Source organism: Schistocerca piceifrons, chromosome 2, assembly GCF_021461385.2.
Source record: "Schistocerca piceifrons isolate TAMUIC-IGC-003096 chromosome 2, iqSchPice1.1, whole genome shotgun sequence".
Taxonomy (NCBI): Eukaryota; Metazoa; Arthropoda; class Insecta; order Orthoptera; family Acrididae; genus Schistocerca; species Schistocerca piceifrons.
In genome coordinates this window covers 962351849-962367280 of record NC_060139.1, presented here as the reverse complement: position 1 = coordinate 962367280, position 15432 = coordinate 962351849, and the positions used below count along the sequence as shown (strand labels likewise).

At 39.0% G+C, this 15432-nt stretch overlaps 1 protein-coding gene across 1 annotated transcript in view; it reads right to left on the bottom strand.

The window, feature by feature from the left end:
- The window catches only part of LOC124776022, a 290423-nt gene that overhangs the window by 208211 nt on the left and 66780 nt on the right, over positions 1 to 15432 (bottom strand). Inside the window, exons 5-6 of the mRNA XM_047250863.1 lie at positions 3093 to 3241; positions 2122 to 2330 (exon numbers count right to left, since the gene is read on the bottom strand). Of these exons, the coding sequence (XP_047106819.1) occupies positions 2122 to 2330; positions 3093 to 3241 (358 nt within the window). The remainder of the gene's footprint in view (positions 1 to 2121; positions 2331 to 3092; positions 3242 to 15432) is intronic.

Sequence of the window (15432 nt, the reverse complement as noted above, 5' to 3'; positions counted from 1 at the left end):
GGGTAGTGCCTCCCACAAGCAAGGTGACAGGTATAGTCTTCCACAGCTCTGAGAGATGACTGCTGTAGGTGGAGCTGATGTGGCTAATACAGTGGTAGCGGCGGCGTAAGAGGTCATACAAACCAGATGGAGGCATTCAAATTTCCACTTAGCCTTAGTGTAGGTTAGTCAGTCCAGGATCATATATTTCATTATTTTCTGCTCTTTCTGTAAAATCCTGCAGTCTGGCGAGCAAGGTGAATGATGTTCTCTGCAGTCGACACAGATGGGAGGTGGGACACATGGAGAATTGGCATGTGATGGGCGTCCGCAGTCTCGACATGTGGGGCTCGAAGTACAGAGGAAAGACATAAGGCACTTTAAGCACCATATCAGGTGAGGGATATAGGGCTTGACATCATAGCAGTAGACCATCACCTTGACCTTCTCAGGCAATGTATGACCCTCGAAGGCCAAATGAAGGCACTGATGGCAACCTGATTATCCCTCGGACCCCGAAGAATGCACCGGACGAAATGAACACCTCGCAGCTCCAAATTGGCACGCAGCTCGTCATCAGACTGCAAAAGAAGGTTCCTGTGGAATATAATACCCTGGGCCATATTTAAACTCTTTTGGGGTGTGATGGTAACAGAAACATACCCAAACTTGTCACAGGCGAGTGATGCCCATGACTGGGCAGAGAATGCTGTTTTTATTAATACTGACCCAGAGCACATTTTGGACAAGCCTTCCACATCCCCAAACTTGTCCTCTAATTGCTCGACAAAGAACTGAGGCTTCATCATCGTGAAAGACTACCCATCAGCTCTCGTACATACTAGGTACCAGGGCAAATTAGCTTTGCTGCCAACATTAGCCTTTCGTTCCTTCCATGGTGTGACCAGGGAGGAGAACGATTTGGGGTCACATGTGTTTGCATTACATTGAGCCCTCAAACGCTTAGAGACTGGTGGTGGCTGGCCATCAGCTAGAGATGATGTACCATGCTTCATTGCATGTCATCTGCCCTGATGCCACCCACTCCGACCAAAGGGCCCTCCCCACGGGCGCCACCCAGCCACAGCAAGGGCCACCTGGCAGGATGGCCATTGCCAGGTATCCCGATGCCCCAGGGAGATAGGCATCTACTCCTTGGCATACGTGGGCAGTTAATGGCGCAGGCATCAGCAGAGCCCCTGTCAGGGGGCTACAACCAACAGGGTACATGGTGGCCCCACCACAACGGACTGGTTACCACGCTGGATATCAGGCGCAAAGAAGTCCATGTTCATTGCTGGCACAGAAAGCGACACTGCATAGTGCACGGTTTATCCTCGCCCAAGAGATGAAGAATGGGCGGGACTGCAATGTGATGACGAGAAAGGGGGCTGAAGATCTCAATGCACGATGGGCACAATGCACCAAGTAAGGCACCCTTCCCCAATTGGCTCGCTCTTCAGGATAATTTTGAAATATGGAGGTCAAACCCGAGGGGGAGCAACTAGAAGTGCATAACAACAGTATCAATGAGCTTGTGGCAGATCACAGCCAAGAAAGTACCACCAAAGAGCTTACGGATTTGCAGTGTGTTTCATAGCAGAAAGTTGTGGAGAGGAGTTCTTCAGAGGAGGAGGTAACACCAAAGCAGCAATCTTCTGGTGCAATAAGAGAAATGCTTAAAGCATGAGAATCAGTTGCATTGTACACTGAAGATCATCATCCCAATAAAGCAGTGACTACACACACTACAAATTTATCTGATGATAATGCTGTGTCACATTGGCTGTGTTGAAGCGTTAGCAGAAACAAATTACTATAGATAGGTTCCTAGTAAAAAGGATAAATTATATATCATGAATAATGAAGTACATAATTTTGTTTGAATAATTGGCATGAATAAGATAAAACTTTTCATAATTTTTCTGTGTGGAACGCATCATATTTTACATTAATTTATATGGGATAAATTGTTTCAGTTATTAAGTGTTTTGCACTACAAATAAGATCTTGGAACAAATTATGCTCACTATGCAAGGTTCCACTGTAGTTATATAAGTAATCATTTTCTTATAGTTAACTAGTATTACCATACCTTATGTTACCTTTTCTTAATATATAAAGTAAAGACGTTACACCTACTAGGAAAGAGCGCAAAATGAATGTGGGACTCCATTTTCCCTTCCTTTGAATTCTTCTCAAGTATAAGTATGACAGGATCAGTTTTTCCAAAACTGCTTTCCAATACTACAAAATCCTCCACTGACATTTCCTCATTCAGATAACAAAGTTGTAATGAATAGGGACAAATAGTGATTAGTTTCTTTGTACTTGTCAATCCAACAATGTATCTGTAAAAAATGTGACATAACAATCAAATAAGAACTGTTAGCTTTTGAAGACAGCTATGCCTTAAGATTAACTTTTTACTATGGCACATCTATTGCTCTCAAACCAAATCATATACATATGTTCCACTGGAGTGAGTACAACAGAGTACAAAATGCAAAGTGTTAATACATCCTACAATGGTGAAAACATTTTAACCTCTATGAATGAACTTTTCAGCTCCCCACTACCTAGATTATACATTTTAAATTGGGTAATTCAATTTTCCATTAAATTTTTCCCTCGCTATTTCCATTTGTTTGTTATAAGATGATAGCACTCTAGTTACTACCATGACTGCATAGGATACATTTGAATAGGCAATGTTTTACAAAAGTTAAAACAGTCCTCAGACCTTTAGGTTGGTTTAAACATTGCACTGACTTCACTAAGCAGTGATGGGGTGGGAGGGGCAGGGTGGGGGGGGGGGGGGGGGGGGGGGGAGCAAGGAATTCAGTGTGAACACATAACCATGGTGTAACTTAAACTTAGAACTTTTCATATATACAAACAACACCTACTTTAATATTTTTTTGAATCTTATATAATTAGCACTTCATATAACACAGGACACAAGAAAATTTAGTGCCAAATTGTACTGCATCAGATTGTATTCAATGACATACATTAAGTGAGTAATTGAACTGACTTCCAAAGTGTTAACTTTTCCTGTTTTAGTCTTAACATTACAAAAGTACTTAATATAGCCTTATAATCTCTCAAACCTGGATTGTTGAAGCTGTTGAACTTTTATTATCTCTTCATCAACAGAAACAAAGTCGATAAGTTGATCATTTCTCCAGAGTTTGATTAATTCAGAAAATTGTAATATTTTTATTTCGTTATTGTCATTAAGTGTTGTTGCAGTAAACACCTGAAATCATGTAAGAAATGCATGTAAATGAAATAGCACAAACCTGTAAAAATGCTGAGGCTTGATACAACTGTAGCTATTTTAATATATGTATGTGTGTGTGTTATTTCAGAAGAAGGCCTTCTGGCCGAAAACTTACGTGTTTAGTTGGCTTTGTGCCTGTCTTCAACTCAACATCTTTACTATATGGTAAGTAGCAATCTATTCTTTTCATAACGTTGTCATTATCCCATCCTGGATCTTTCACTGTTTGTTCTATCTTAAATATTAGTTACAGCACTTCGGAGTAGACAGAGGTTCGGAGCAGTCATTGGCAAAAGATTCTGGTTCAGTTGAGCATTCAATCTCCAGAAGCGGACTGCCAAGGGGGAAGTGACCATGACAAAAAAGATGGAATAACCAGTGGAGGGATAACATTCTGAGAGTTGGGGTATGAAATGTCACAAGTTTGAACATGGTAAAAATGCTAGAAAAACTGGAAAGGCTCAATCTAGGTGTAGTGGGGGGTAAGATAATAAGGTTTTTTGGTCAGACAAACATAAGACAATATCCACAGGAGCATAAAATGGCATAAGAGAAGTAAGATTCATTATGAATAGGAAGGTGTGGCAGAAGGTGAGTTACCGTGAACAGTTCAGTGATAGGGGTTGTTCCATCAGTTTCAACAGCAAACAAAATGTTGACGATCACTGTTCTGATATACATCACGCTAACGTTACAAGCAGCAGCAGCGGCGGCAAGAAAGAGAGAGAGAGAATGAGGGTACTGAACAGATAATTCAACATATAAAGAAAGGTCGATTCGGTTGTAGGGGAAGGAATACAAGAAAGGGTTACAGGATAATTCGAGTTTGGCAGTAGGAATGAGAGAACAGAAAGACTGAGTTCTGTAGTAAGTTTCAGGTGGTAATGGTGAATATTCTGTTCGAGAATCGCTAGAGGAGGTGGTATAAAGAGATAAATAGAAAAGATATGGAGATACAGGAAGGTTCCTGTTGGATTACACCCTCGTCAAACATACATTCCAAAATCAGATATCAGATTGTAAGGCATACTCAGAATGAGATACGTACTTGGTTCATAATTTAGTTGTGATGAAGAGTAGACTGAAGTTCAAGAGAATAGTATGGAGGAATCAATGTGGAAGGAAGTGGGGTACAGAAGTATTGACGAATGGTGAGACATGCGATAAAGAACATGAGAGTAGGCAGTTCAGTTGAAGATGAGTGGATATCTCTAAAAAGGGCAATCACAGATGCTGAACAAACACTGGCATGAGGAAGTTAGCTGCGAAGAAACCTTGGGTAATGAAAGAAATACTTCAACTGATTGATGAAAGAAGGAAGTTCAGAAGTGTTCACGGAAAGACAAGAATACAACAATATAAACCAGGAGTGAAATAAATAGTAAGCACAGGGCAGCCAAGGTGAAATGGCTGCTGGAAAGATGTGAAGAATCAAAAAAGAAATTAAGACAAGGCGAAATGCCTGCAGGGAAGATGCGAAGGAATCGGAAAAAAATTATCATTGGGACGAATTACTCAGCATATAGAGACATCAAAACAACCTTAGGTGAAATTAAAAGCAAAGGTGGTACCATTAAGAGTGCAATGTGAATTCCACTATCAAACACAGAGGAAAAAGAGGATGGGTGGAAAGATTACATTGACTGAAAGAAATCACAGCATCAAAAAATAATTAATGTAGAGTAACGAAATTTTGGGAATACGTTTATCTAGGTAACATATTTAAGTGATTAACATTTCAAGATCACAGATTAATGTAAGCACGAGATAAGCCATTGCAAACGTGAAATTTGGTACGTTTATAACCAGGGAACCCGTCTGAATGTTGAATGCAAACATGCATGCATTGTGTTGTACATGTATCGGGTTTTCAGTTTGTGGGATGGAGTTACATGCCTGTTGCACTCTGTCAGTCAATAAGGGGACTGTTACTGCTGTTTGTGGATGAGGCTGGAGATAGATCTGGTGATCAAGCAGGCCAAGGTAACACGTCTACACCCTGTAGAGCATGTTGGTTTACAACAGCATATGTGGTCAAGCGTTATCCTGTTGCAAAACACACCCTGGAATGCTGTTCATCAATGGCAGCACAACAGATCAAATCACCAGACTGACCTACAAACCTTCAGTCTGCAATAACCACTAACATGATCCTGCTGTCATTCGAAATCACACCCCAGACCATAACTCTAGGTGGAGGTCCAGTGTATGTAGTTTGAAGATAGGTTGGTTGCAGGCCCTCAACTGACCTCCTGCTAACCAACACACTGCCATCACTGGCACTGATGCAGAACAAGCGTCCATAGGAAAACCCAACAGATCTCCAGTGAGCTCTCGCTTGATACTAATGGGGTCACAAATGGTGGAGGTATAGGGTCAGTGGAATGCACACTACATGGCATCTGGCTGAGAACTGTCCTTGAAACAACTGACTTAACAGTTTGTTGTATGCCCGTGGTGTCAACTGCTGCTTTAATTGCTGCTGCAGGTGCTGTATGATGTGCCACAGCCATACACAATGGTCTTCCCTCATAGTAGTTCAGCGATTGGTGTGAAATTTGAATAAACTTAATTTTCAGATTTAGAAACATGCTTACCAGCTTTCATTTATGTCACACAAGTGCTTCTTCGTGTTGTGATCTCCCCCCCCCCCCCCCCCCCTTCCCAACATTGTGTGAGGGGGAAGGACTTTGCCTGATGACATGACAGAAGAAGAAATTTGAGTCGATATTAATGATATAGGAGGTTCAGTAATAGACTCAGAATTTAAGAGCTCTGGAAGGTTTGAGATCAAATAAGGCAGAAGGGGTACACAGCATCCCACATTAGAATTTCTAAAATCAGTGTAGGAACTGGCAATCAAATGACTATTCAAGCTGATGTGTAGAATCGATGAGAATGGCAACATACCACCAGACTTTCAGAAAATTTTCATCCACACAATGCCAAAAATAACAAGAGCAGACAAGTGCAAAGACTATCCCACAATCAGCGTAACAGCTCATCCATCCTAGCCATTGACAAGAATAATACAGAGATGAATGGAAAAGAAAGTTTGGGATCAGTTAGGTGACAATTAGTTTAGCTTTAGGAAAAATAAAGGCACCAGAGAGGCCCACTTTGCACTTGATAACAGGAGCAAGATTGAAGAAAAATCAAGACATGCTTATAGGATTCGTCTAAGTAGATAAAGCACTTGACAATGTAAAATGGAGCAAGATGTTTGAAATTCTGAGAAAATACAAGTAATCTGTAGTGAAAGATGATTAATATACAATGTGCACAGTAAGTAAAAAGAGACAATAAGACTGGAAGCCAAAAACGAAGTGCTAAGCTTAAAAATCGTGTAAGACAGGGATGTAGTCTTTCACCCTACTAATGAATCAGAGCATCGAAGAACCATTGATTGAAATAAAAGAAAGGTTCAAAAGTTGGATCAAAATTCAAGGTGAAGGGACATCAATGATAAGATTCAATGATTATATTGCAATCCTCAGTGAATGTAAAGAATTAAAGAATCTGCTGAATGGAATGAAGAGCCTAATAAGTACAGAATCGGAATTGAGTGTAAACCAGAAAAAGATAAAGGTAATGAGATGGAGCAGAGGTGAGAATAGTGAGAAACTTGGCATCAAAATCTGTTATCACGAAGTAGATGAAGTTAAGGAATTCTGCTACCTTGGAAGCAAAATAATCCGTGACTGATGAAGCAAGGAGTATGTGAAAAGTTGACTAGCACAGGCAGCAAGGAGGACATAAAAACGTTGACCAGCATAGGCAAAGAGGGCATTCCTGGCAAGATAAGTCTGCTGTTATCAAACATAGGCCTTAATTTGTGGAAGAAATTTCTGAGAATATATGTCTGGAGCACTGCATTGGATGGTAGTGAATAATAAAAACCAGAACTGAAGATAACTGAAGCATTTGAGATAAGAAGAATGTTGAAAATCATATGGATTTAGGAGGTTACCTGCAGAATCGGCAAAGAAAGAAACACATGGGGGAGAGAGAGCGCGCGCGAGAGCGAGAGAGGAATAAGCAAAATAGAAGATGCAGTGCACACGGTTGTTCCTCAGTTTGCATCGAAGATGCTCAGCATGACTGTCTAGATGCAGGATCATTTGCTATACATAAATCTCTTTTACAAGAACGGTGACTGTGAGCCCATGGCTCTGCAGAAATCCCAGACACTACAGGTATGAATAAGGACACTAACATATCAATATAAAGAATTGCAGAATATGGGCAGTGAAAAATCCACTCCCACATCAACCAGTATCATTCCATTCTGAAAATTAGCTGTGTGGTGTGATTTGAGAGCATCATTTATCGTAGGGCTGGATTTTTTTGAGGAGATGGATCCTGCACATTCTGTTACCCGTACCGTCACTGGTAGACACTATGATGGTCTTTTACACACCAACGTCATACCAAACCTTCAACAGCGTGGTTGTATGTAGGATCATTTTTATGTAAGATGGCGCTGCTCCACACGTTGCGTACCCAGAGCAGAGACAATCTGGAAATGTGATAATTATCAGCCATCATTTCCCTGTAGCCTGGCTGTCCAGATTAGCTCGTCGTAATCCATGTGACTTCTGGAAGTAAGGTTATCTGAAAGATTCTGTGCTTGGATTATAAATGTTTCTGAACTGGAGACACACGTTGTGTAAAGCATTCTAATGGTTCAAATGGTTCTGAGCACTATGCGACTTAATTTCTGAGGTCATCAGCAGCCTAGAACTTAGAACTAATTAAACCTAGCTAAGCTAAGGACATCACACACATCCATGCCCGAGGCAGGATTCGAACCTGCAACTGTAGCGGTCGCTCAGCTCCAAACTGTAGCGCCTAGAACTGCACGGCCACTCTGGCCAAAGCATTCTGAATGTGATCTCCGAGACACCGCAATTTTTTATGGAATATGCTGTTTCTCTATTTCAAATTGTGAAAGAAAACTGTGGACAGCATACTGAACATGTCTTGCACCAGTCTCACAACAAAACACAATTTCATTGTTGCTTTTTGTGTGGATTTTGGCCTCAGAACAATTAAAAACTGATTTTCCTCATCCAATGTGGTACAAACTCGTCATGGTGGATAGGTTTACCTACCGAACAGTGCCGCTACTGTTGAAATCCAAACTTGTGCAGTCATGCACATTGCCCAATACATTTGGTTCAATGTGCAACATACAACTGTTGTATTGTGATTCACCTGACATTTGTAGACGAGCCCATTCATGTTAAGATGCTGGCACAAACATTGGGTGGTAAAATTTTCCATTTTTTTTCCGGAATGTTTCCCCCTTCTTTGATAATATTCCATTCAAGTTTGACATCATTCTCAGCACTCCCCCCACCCCCCTTTCCCCCCACCACCCCACCCTCTCAAAACTTGAAAAAAAAAAAAAAAAAAAAAAAAAAAAGTGCGAAAAATATTCTCACACATGCAACTACAAAAAACACATAATAATTAGATGTAATTATATTATGAAAAGGATAGTTGCTACTCGCCATATAGTGGAGGTGCTGGGTTGCAGATAGGCACAACAACAAAAAACAGTCACAAAATAAGCTTTTGGTCAACAAGGCCTTTGTTAGAAATCAGAAATAGACAACTCACACTCTCTCTCTCTCTCTCTCTCTCTCTGTGTTTTTTTTTTTTTTTTTTACAAAGCCTTGTTGGCTGAAAGCTTACATTACATTAACGCTTGTTCCATAAATCATGAATACATTACGTAACATAATGATGTGGAACACGTCAGTTTAACATAAGTTTTCTTTCAACAATGTAATTTTTTTTTAAATTTACCATTACTACCTCATATCTAAAAGTTCATCTACTAAGTAGGAGTTGTCATTCAGAAATTCTTTTAATTTGTTTTTAAATGTTGGTTGGCTGTCTGTCTGACTTTTAATGCTATTTGGCAAATGACTAATGATTTCTGTAACAGCACAATTCACCCCTTTCTGTACCAAAGTCAGATTTAACCCAGAACTGTGAAGATCATCCTTTCTTCTAGTGTTGTTGCTATGAATTTCACTATTACTTTTTAATTGGGATGGGTTATTAATAACAGATTTCATAAGTGAATACATCTGTATTGCGAAGGTACTGTGAATATCCTGAGCTCCTTAAATAAGTGTCTGCAAGGTGATCTTAGGTGGGCTTCAGCTATTATTCTGATTATGTGCTTTTGTGCAATGAATACTTTTTCTCTTAATGATGAATTAGGCCAAAATATGATGCCACATGAAAGCAGGGATTGAAAATGGGCATAGCAGGCTAATTTACTATCGTTTATCACTAAAATGTACAATAACCCTAATAGCATAAATAGGTGAACCTAACAGTTTCAGCAGATCATCAATGTGTTTCTTGCAATTCAATCTCTCATCAATGCACACACCCAGAAATTTTGAATATTCTCCCTTAGCAAGAGACTTCTTTTCACTTACTGTACAGATTAGTATGTACTGGGTTTCCTCAAAATTTAGTGAGAGTCCATTTGCAGAGAACCATTTAATAATTTTCTGAAAGATATTATTTACAACTCCCTCAGCTGAGTCCTGTTTGTTGGGTGTGATTACTACACTTTTATCATCTGCAAGAAGAACTAGCTTTGTATTGTCAAGAATATAAAGTGGCAAACCATTAATACATATTAAGACCAATAAGAGACCCAAGAGTGAACCCTGTGGGACATCATTCTTGACACCTCCGAAGTTAGAGGCCTCTGCTGATTTTTGCAGACTATCTATACTGTTAATTTCAACCTGCTGCATTCTTCCAGTTAAATATGAATTAATCCATTTGTGCATTATCTCATTCATACCACAATACTTACACTTATCTATACGAATTTCATGATTCACACAGTCAAAAGCCTTTGAGAGATCACAAAATATTCCAATGGGTGATGTTCGGTTATTCAGAGCATTTAATATTTTATCAGTGATAGCATATACAGCATTTTCTGTTGAAAAGCCTTTCTGAAAATCAAACTGACATTTTGTTAGTACTTCATTTTTACAAATGCTATTCTTGAATACATTACTTTTTCAAGAATTCTGGATAAAGCTGTCAGAAGTGAGATTGGGTGGTAATTGTTAGCATCAGACGTATCCCCTTTTTATGCAATGGTTTAACAACAGCACATTTGAGTCCGTCTGGAAAAATGACCTGTTTCAGTGCGCTACTATATACTAGGTGTGTTCAAAAAGTAAAGGTGACTTTATATTTTTATGAAAAAATATTTATTTATTCATCAATATTCATATTGTCCCCTTCAAAGTAATCCCCCTAAGATACAATACAACGTTTCTTCCAATCCTCGAAGCACTTCTCCTAAGCACTTTTTGGTACAGCCTTGAGTACTTCCAGCGATGCAGTTTTTACTTCCTCAATCACTGAAAATTTTCGTCCCTTCATATGGGAACAGGAAAAAATCGCAGGGGGCCAAATTCGGTGAATATAGTGGCTGAGGCATGATTGTCGTGTTGTTTTTGGCCAAAACATCTCTGACAAGCAATGATGAATGAACAGGTGCATTGTTGTGATGCAGAAGTCATGAATTGTTTTTCCACAATTTCGGACTTTTTTGCGTATTGCTCCTCACAAATGGAACTTAACATGAAGGTAATACTCCTTATTGACTGTACAACCTTGAGGCAAAAATTCATGATGCACTATGCCACAATAACTGGGGGGGGGGGGGGAGGGGGGGGGGAGAGAAGGAGAAGGAGAAAGGGGGGGGGGGGAGGGAGAGAGAGAGAGAGAGAGAGAGAGAGAGAGAGAGAGAGAGAGAGACAGACAGACAGACAGACAGACAGACAGACAGACAGAGAGAGAGAGAGAGAGAGAGAGAGAGAGAGAGAGAGAGAACCAACAGTGAGCAAAACTTTGACATTTTTTGGTCTTGGTTCTTTGGGATGCTTCCATTGGGACAATTGGGTTCTGGTTTCAGCGTCATAACCATAAACCCATGTTTCGTCACCAGTTATGACCATTTTGAGCAAATCACGATCATCATTGATGTCATTCAAGAGCTCTTAAGTGATGCTCATGTGACGGTTCTTCTGATCAAAATTGAGATGTTCTGGAACAAACTTTTGCCGACACATGTCTCATGCCCAAAACATACAAAAAAATTGCACGACACGAGCTGACCAATAATGCAGACAATATTGCCATTGTGAAAAGGGATGCAACATAGCTTAAAGAAATATATGGACAAATGGAAGCAGAAGGAAGAAGAATCAGACTTCCTGTAAATGAAAGCAAGACAAAATATATGGTTATGTCCAATTCTGAAGCTAGAAGAACACCACAGGACCTGAAGATCTCTGATAAATGCTTCAAAGCTGTTAGATGCTTCCATTATTTAGGTGTCGTCCTAAACAATGATAATAGTATGAGACAATGTATTAGAGAAAGGATACAAGCACGAAACATAGCCTATTATGCAAACCTAAAGATACTCAAGAACACTAATTACAAGAGCAACTTAACTGAGAATATATTATTCCCTTGTGCGACCTGTTGGCACATATGAATCAGAAACATTGACAAGGACAGAAGCAGACAGTAACAGCCTAAGGGCATTTGAACAGAAAATCTTACAAAAAAACTATGGGCCTGTGAGAGAGGCAGAAGGGTGGAGAGTGAGATACAACCATGAAATACAAGAGCTTATACAAGGGGAAGATAAAGTGAAATTTATCAAATCTCAAAGAATACATTAGTTAGGGCATATGGAGAGGATGACGGATGACAGGATGCCCAAATGAATAATGAATGACAGACTGTATTCCACCAAAAGGAATGGCAGCCAAGAGCTAGATGGATGGACAATGTGCTGGCTGACATAGCCTTCATCCATGGATGAAAGAAAAAAGCTGAGAACAGGAAGATATGGAGGAAGATTGTTGAGGAGGCCAAGGCCCACCAAGGGCTGTAGTGCCGAAGAAGAAGCAGCCAACCGATATTCTAACATCCTCAGCAACTTCTCTTACGGTAATTCAATGATTTTCAAAAACAATTTTCTTCAAAGCTTTAATGTTATCATCTGTTGTTGATGTGCTGGGGCATCCAGTGCGAGGTTCATCATTAGCATCTTCTCAGCCATCTTTGAAGATGTTGTACCACTTGTAAACCTCTCTCCTCTCTCTCTCTCTCTCTCTCTCTCTCTCTCTCTCTCTCTCTCTCTCTCTCAGAGCAGTCTCACCGTTGTAAAATTTGATGCAAATTCTTTGCTCCACTTTTATAACACCACAGGCCAACAAAAGATTTTTTAAAAAAACTTTAGCTGATCTTTATAGATTTTTATGAGCTGAATCCAAATCTAGCATTAGTTTCTTTGTATCACGCATAGTTTTTGAGCAATATGCTTTTTATTATATAGTATAAAAATCGTATGCTATACGGTAAATGGGGATATTAATGAAACATTTTGTTACAACATAAGCATGGTTTGCATTTACAGTAAGCTACTTAAAACAATGATGTGTGTTAATAGAGGTTTCACTTGTCAGCTGGAATTGATTTGTATTCTCTCTCTCTTTTTTCTTTGAAGCTTCTTGTGTGGATTTTTCTACAATGAGATGCTTGCTGAACTTCTCGGTGAAGTGACCAACAGTAGTCCCCCATCATGTTGGTGTTCCAGCAGCCCTGGTAACGTTTTTACATCACTTTAATGTCCTAGTGAAAACGCTCTCCTTGCTCCTCACTAACATCTCCCATATTGTCTGGGAAGTAATCATGGTGACTGTTCAAAAAGTGACCTTTCAGGCTCATCAAACATCCTAAAGTTTTAAACTTTTTTAACATTGTAGCTATAATAGATACATATTCTGGGTCTTTTTCATATCCTAAGAACTTTGTAACAACTTGCTTGAATGATACCCATGCTTCTTTCTCATTTAAGGTCATTGTGGATTCAGAGTTAGCATCAAACAGCAATTTTCTAAAGTCAGGTCCAACAAAGATGCCTTCTTTCAGTTTAGCTTCTGAAAGGTGTGGAAACATTTGTCAGAGATACTGTACTTAAAACATGGTCCATCTTTAGGCAAAGCCTTTACAAACTGTTTCATTAGGCCTAACTTTATATGTAGAGGTAGTAGGAGTACGTTTTTCTGATCTACAAGGTTTTTGCGAAGAATGTTCTTCTCACCAGGTTTTAAGGACTCCCTCACAGGCCAATTCTTTCTGCACCAGTGTTGATCCCTAGGCCTACAGTCCCATTCACAAAAGAAACATGGAAATTTGGTAAAGCCACCTTGCTGAACAAGGAGCATGCATGTTACTTTTATATCACCACATATCATCTAACCATGAGCAGAAAAGCCTATTTTATTTAGCACTATTTCTAGGCTTTCATAGCTTTCTTTCATATGTATAGAATGTCCAACAGGTATAGGTGCATACATGTTACCATTGTGCAATAAAACAGCCTTTAAACTAGTTTTGGATGAGTCAATAAACAGCCTCCAGTCTTTCGTATTGTATTCAATACCAAACTCATTCATCAGACCACGGATGTCTGAGCAGTACACTAAATCACCTTCTAGTTGAAAAAACTTGGAAAATTGCTGCTCTCTCTCTCTCTTTCTATACATGTATATGCTGGTGCCAACTGCCAATAAGTTCTTTTCTTTTAATGTAGAGCCAAGCAATTCAGCTTTTTCTTTCGTTAAGCCCAGATCCCTAACCAAATCGTTAAGGTCGGTCTGCGTAAACAACTTGGGCTCTACACTTTCTGCATTACAATGGACTTCATCATCATCTGGTTCATTTAATCAGATTGTATATAAGAAAATACTTTTGTTGGAATAGAATTTAAATCTGGTGGTTAAGGAACCGGCAAATCTACACCATGCCCTACTGGTCAGATGGCGGACGGAAGGTTAGTGTAGCTTATCATCATCTTGTTTCTCGAATTATGACCAGTAATATCAACACTGCAAAAGTAGCAATCATCGGAATGATTTCTTGGCTCCCTCCACATCATAGGAACAGCTCTTTTTCTCCTTTTTGGACCATTTTCTCAGATCTTCAACACACACGTAACATACCTTATGTGGTGCCGAAGATTTATCTTTATCACCAAGTTTAGAGCCAAAGTATGATAGAAAAACCTTTTTCACAAATTTTGTAACGTTTCTTTGGTTTTTTTAATCACAAATTCACCACAAATACAATAAAAACAGCCAGCAGAGTTTTCACAATCACAATTAGACACAATACTGAGCCCTCGTATAGGAAATGGGAAAGTGAGATTAGGTTGACAGTAAACAAAACACCATCTGTTAAGAAAAAAATAGAATCTACCTTTTTTGCCACCAAATGTTTTCAGCAGTGCTACCAACATCATCTACATTCATTACACCTACTTTTTAAATTATTTTAACTATATAAAAGCTGTTAAATTCTTTTAAAAAATCGGTTAATTTAATAAATTTAATGGTAAAATGTGAAGAAATGGTGGGTGATCCAGTTTTTTATGTATCATATTTGGATTTCCCACCCTAAAAACCATACAAATAAGGTATTTTCAGCAAAAAAGTTTTGCCATCATTGGCCTGTGTAATCTAAAATCACCAAGCACACTAAAAGACGTCTAACTTCTCTGTCAAAAATAAACTCTGTACACTTGAAACTGCGAACATATGTTCAAGACGTGAGTACCGACATAACAAAAAAAAAAATCTACAGAATCAAATTGAAAGTCAACATACTTGTTGAACAGCCCTCATATATGGCTGAGAATCCTACCTATCTGTTGGGAACAAGTTTTTAATACTCTGTTGGAAATGCCATCAATTCAATACGAGCTTTTACTTTTGAGTGAATTTATTATTTTCCTAATTTCAGTACGAGACATGGATTGAATTTCAAATTTATCAGATTGCATAGGTATTGCCTCTTTCATATACTACTTTGCATTTTCTAACGAATATGCTGGATCCTATTTTCTCTACAACACTTAAAAAATTATTATTGAAATGCTTTCTACTTGTGACTTTTTGTTAACAAACTTTTCATTTGAGTTTGATAGAATACAGTCTTCCTGTGATCTTAGTTGTCCTGTTTTCCATTTAACAATATACCTAATTGTTTCAATTTTATTATCAGAGGTGCTAATCTCAGACATAATGCACATACTT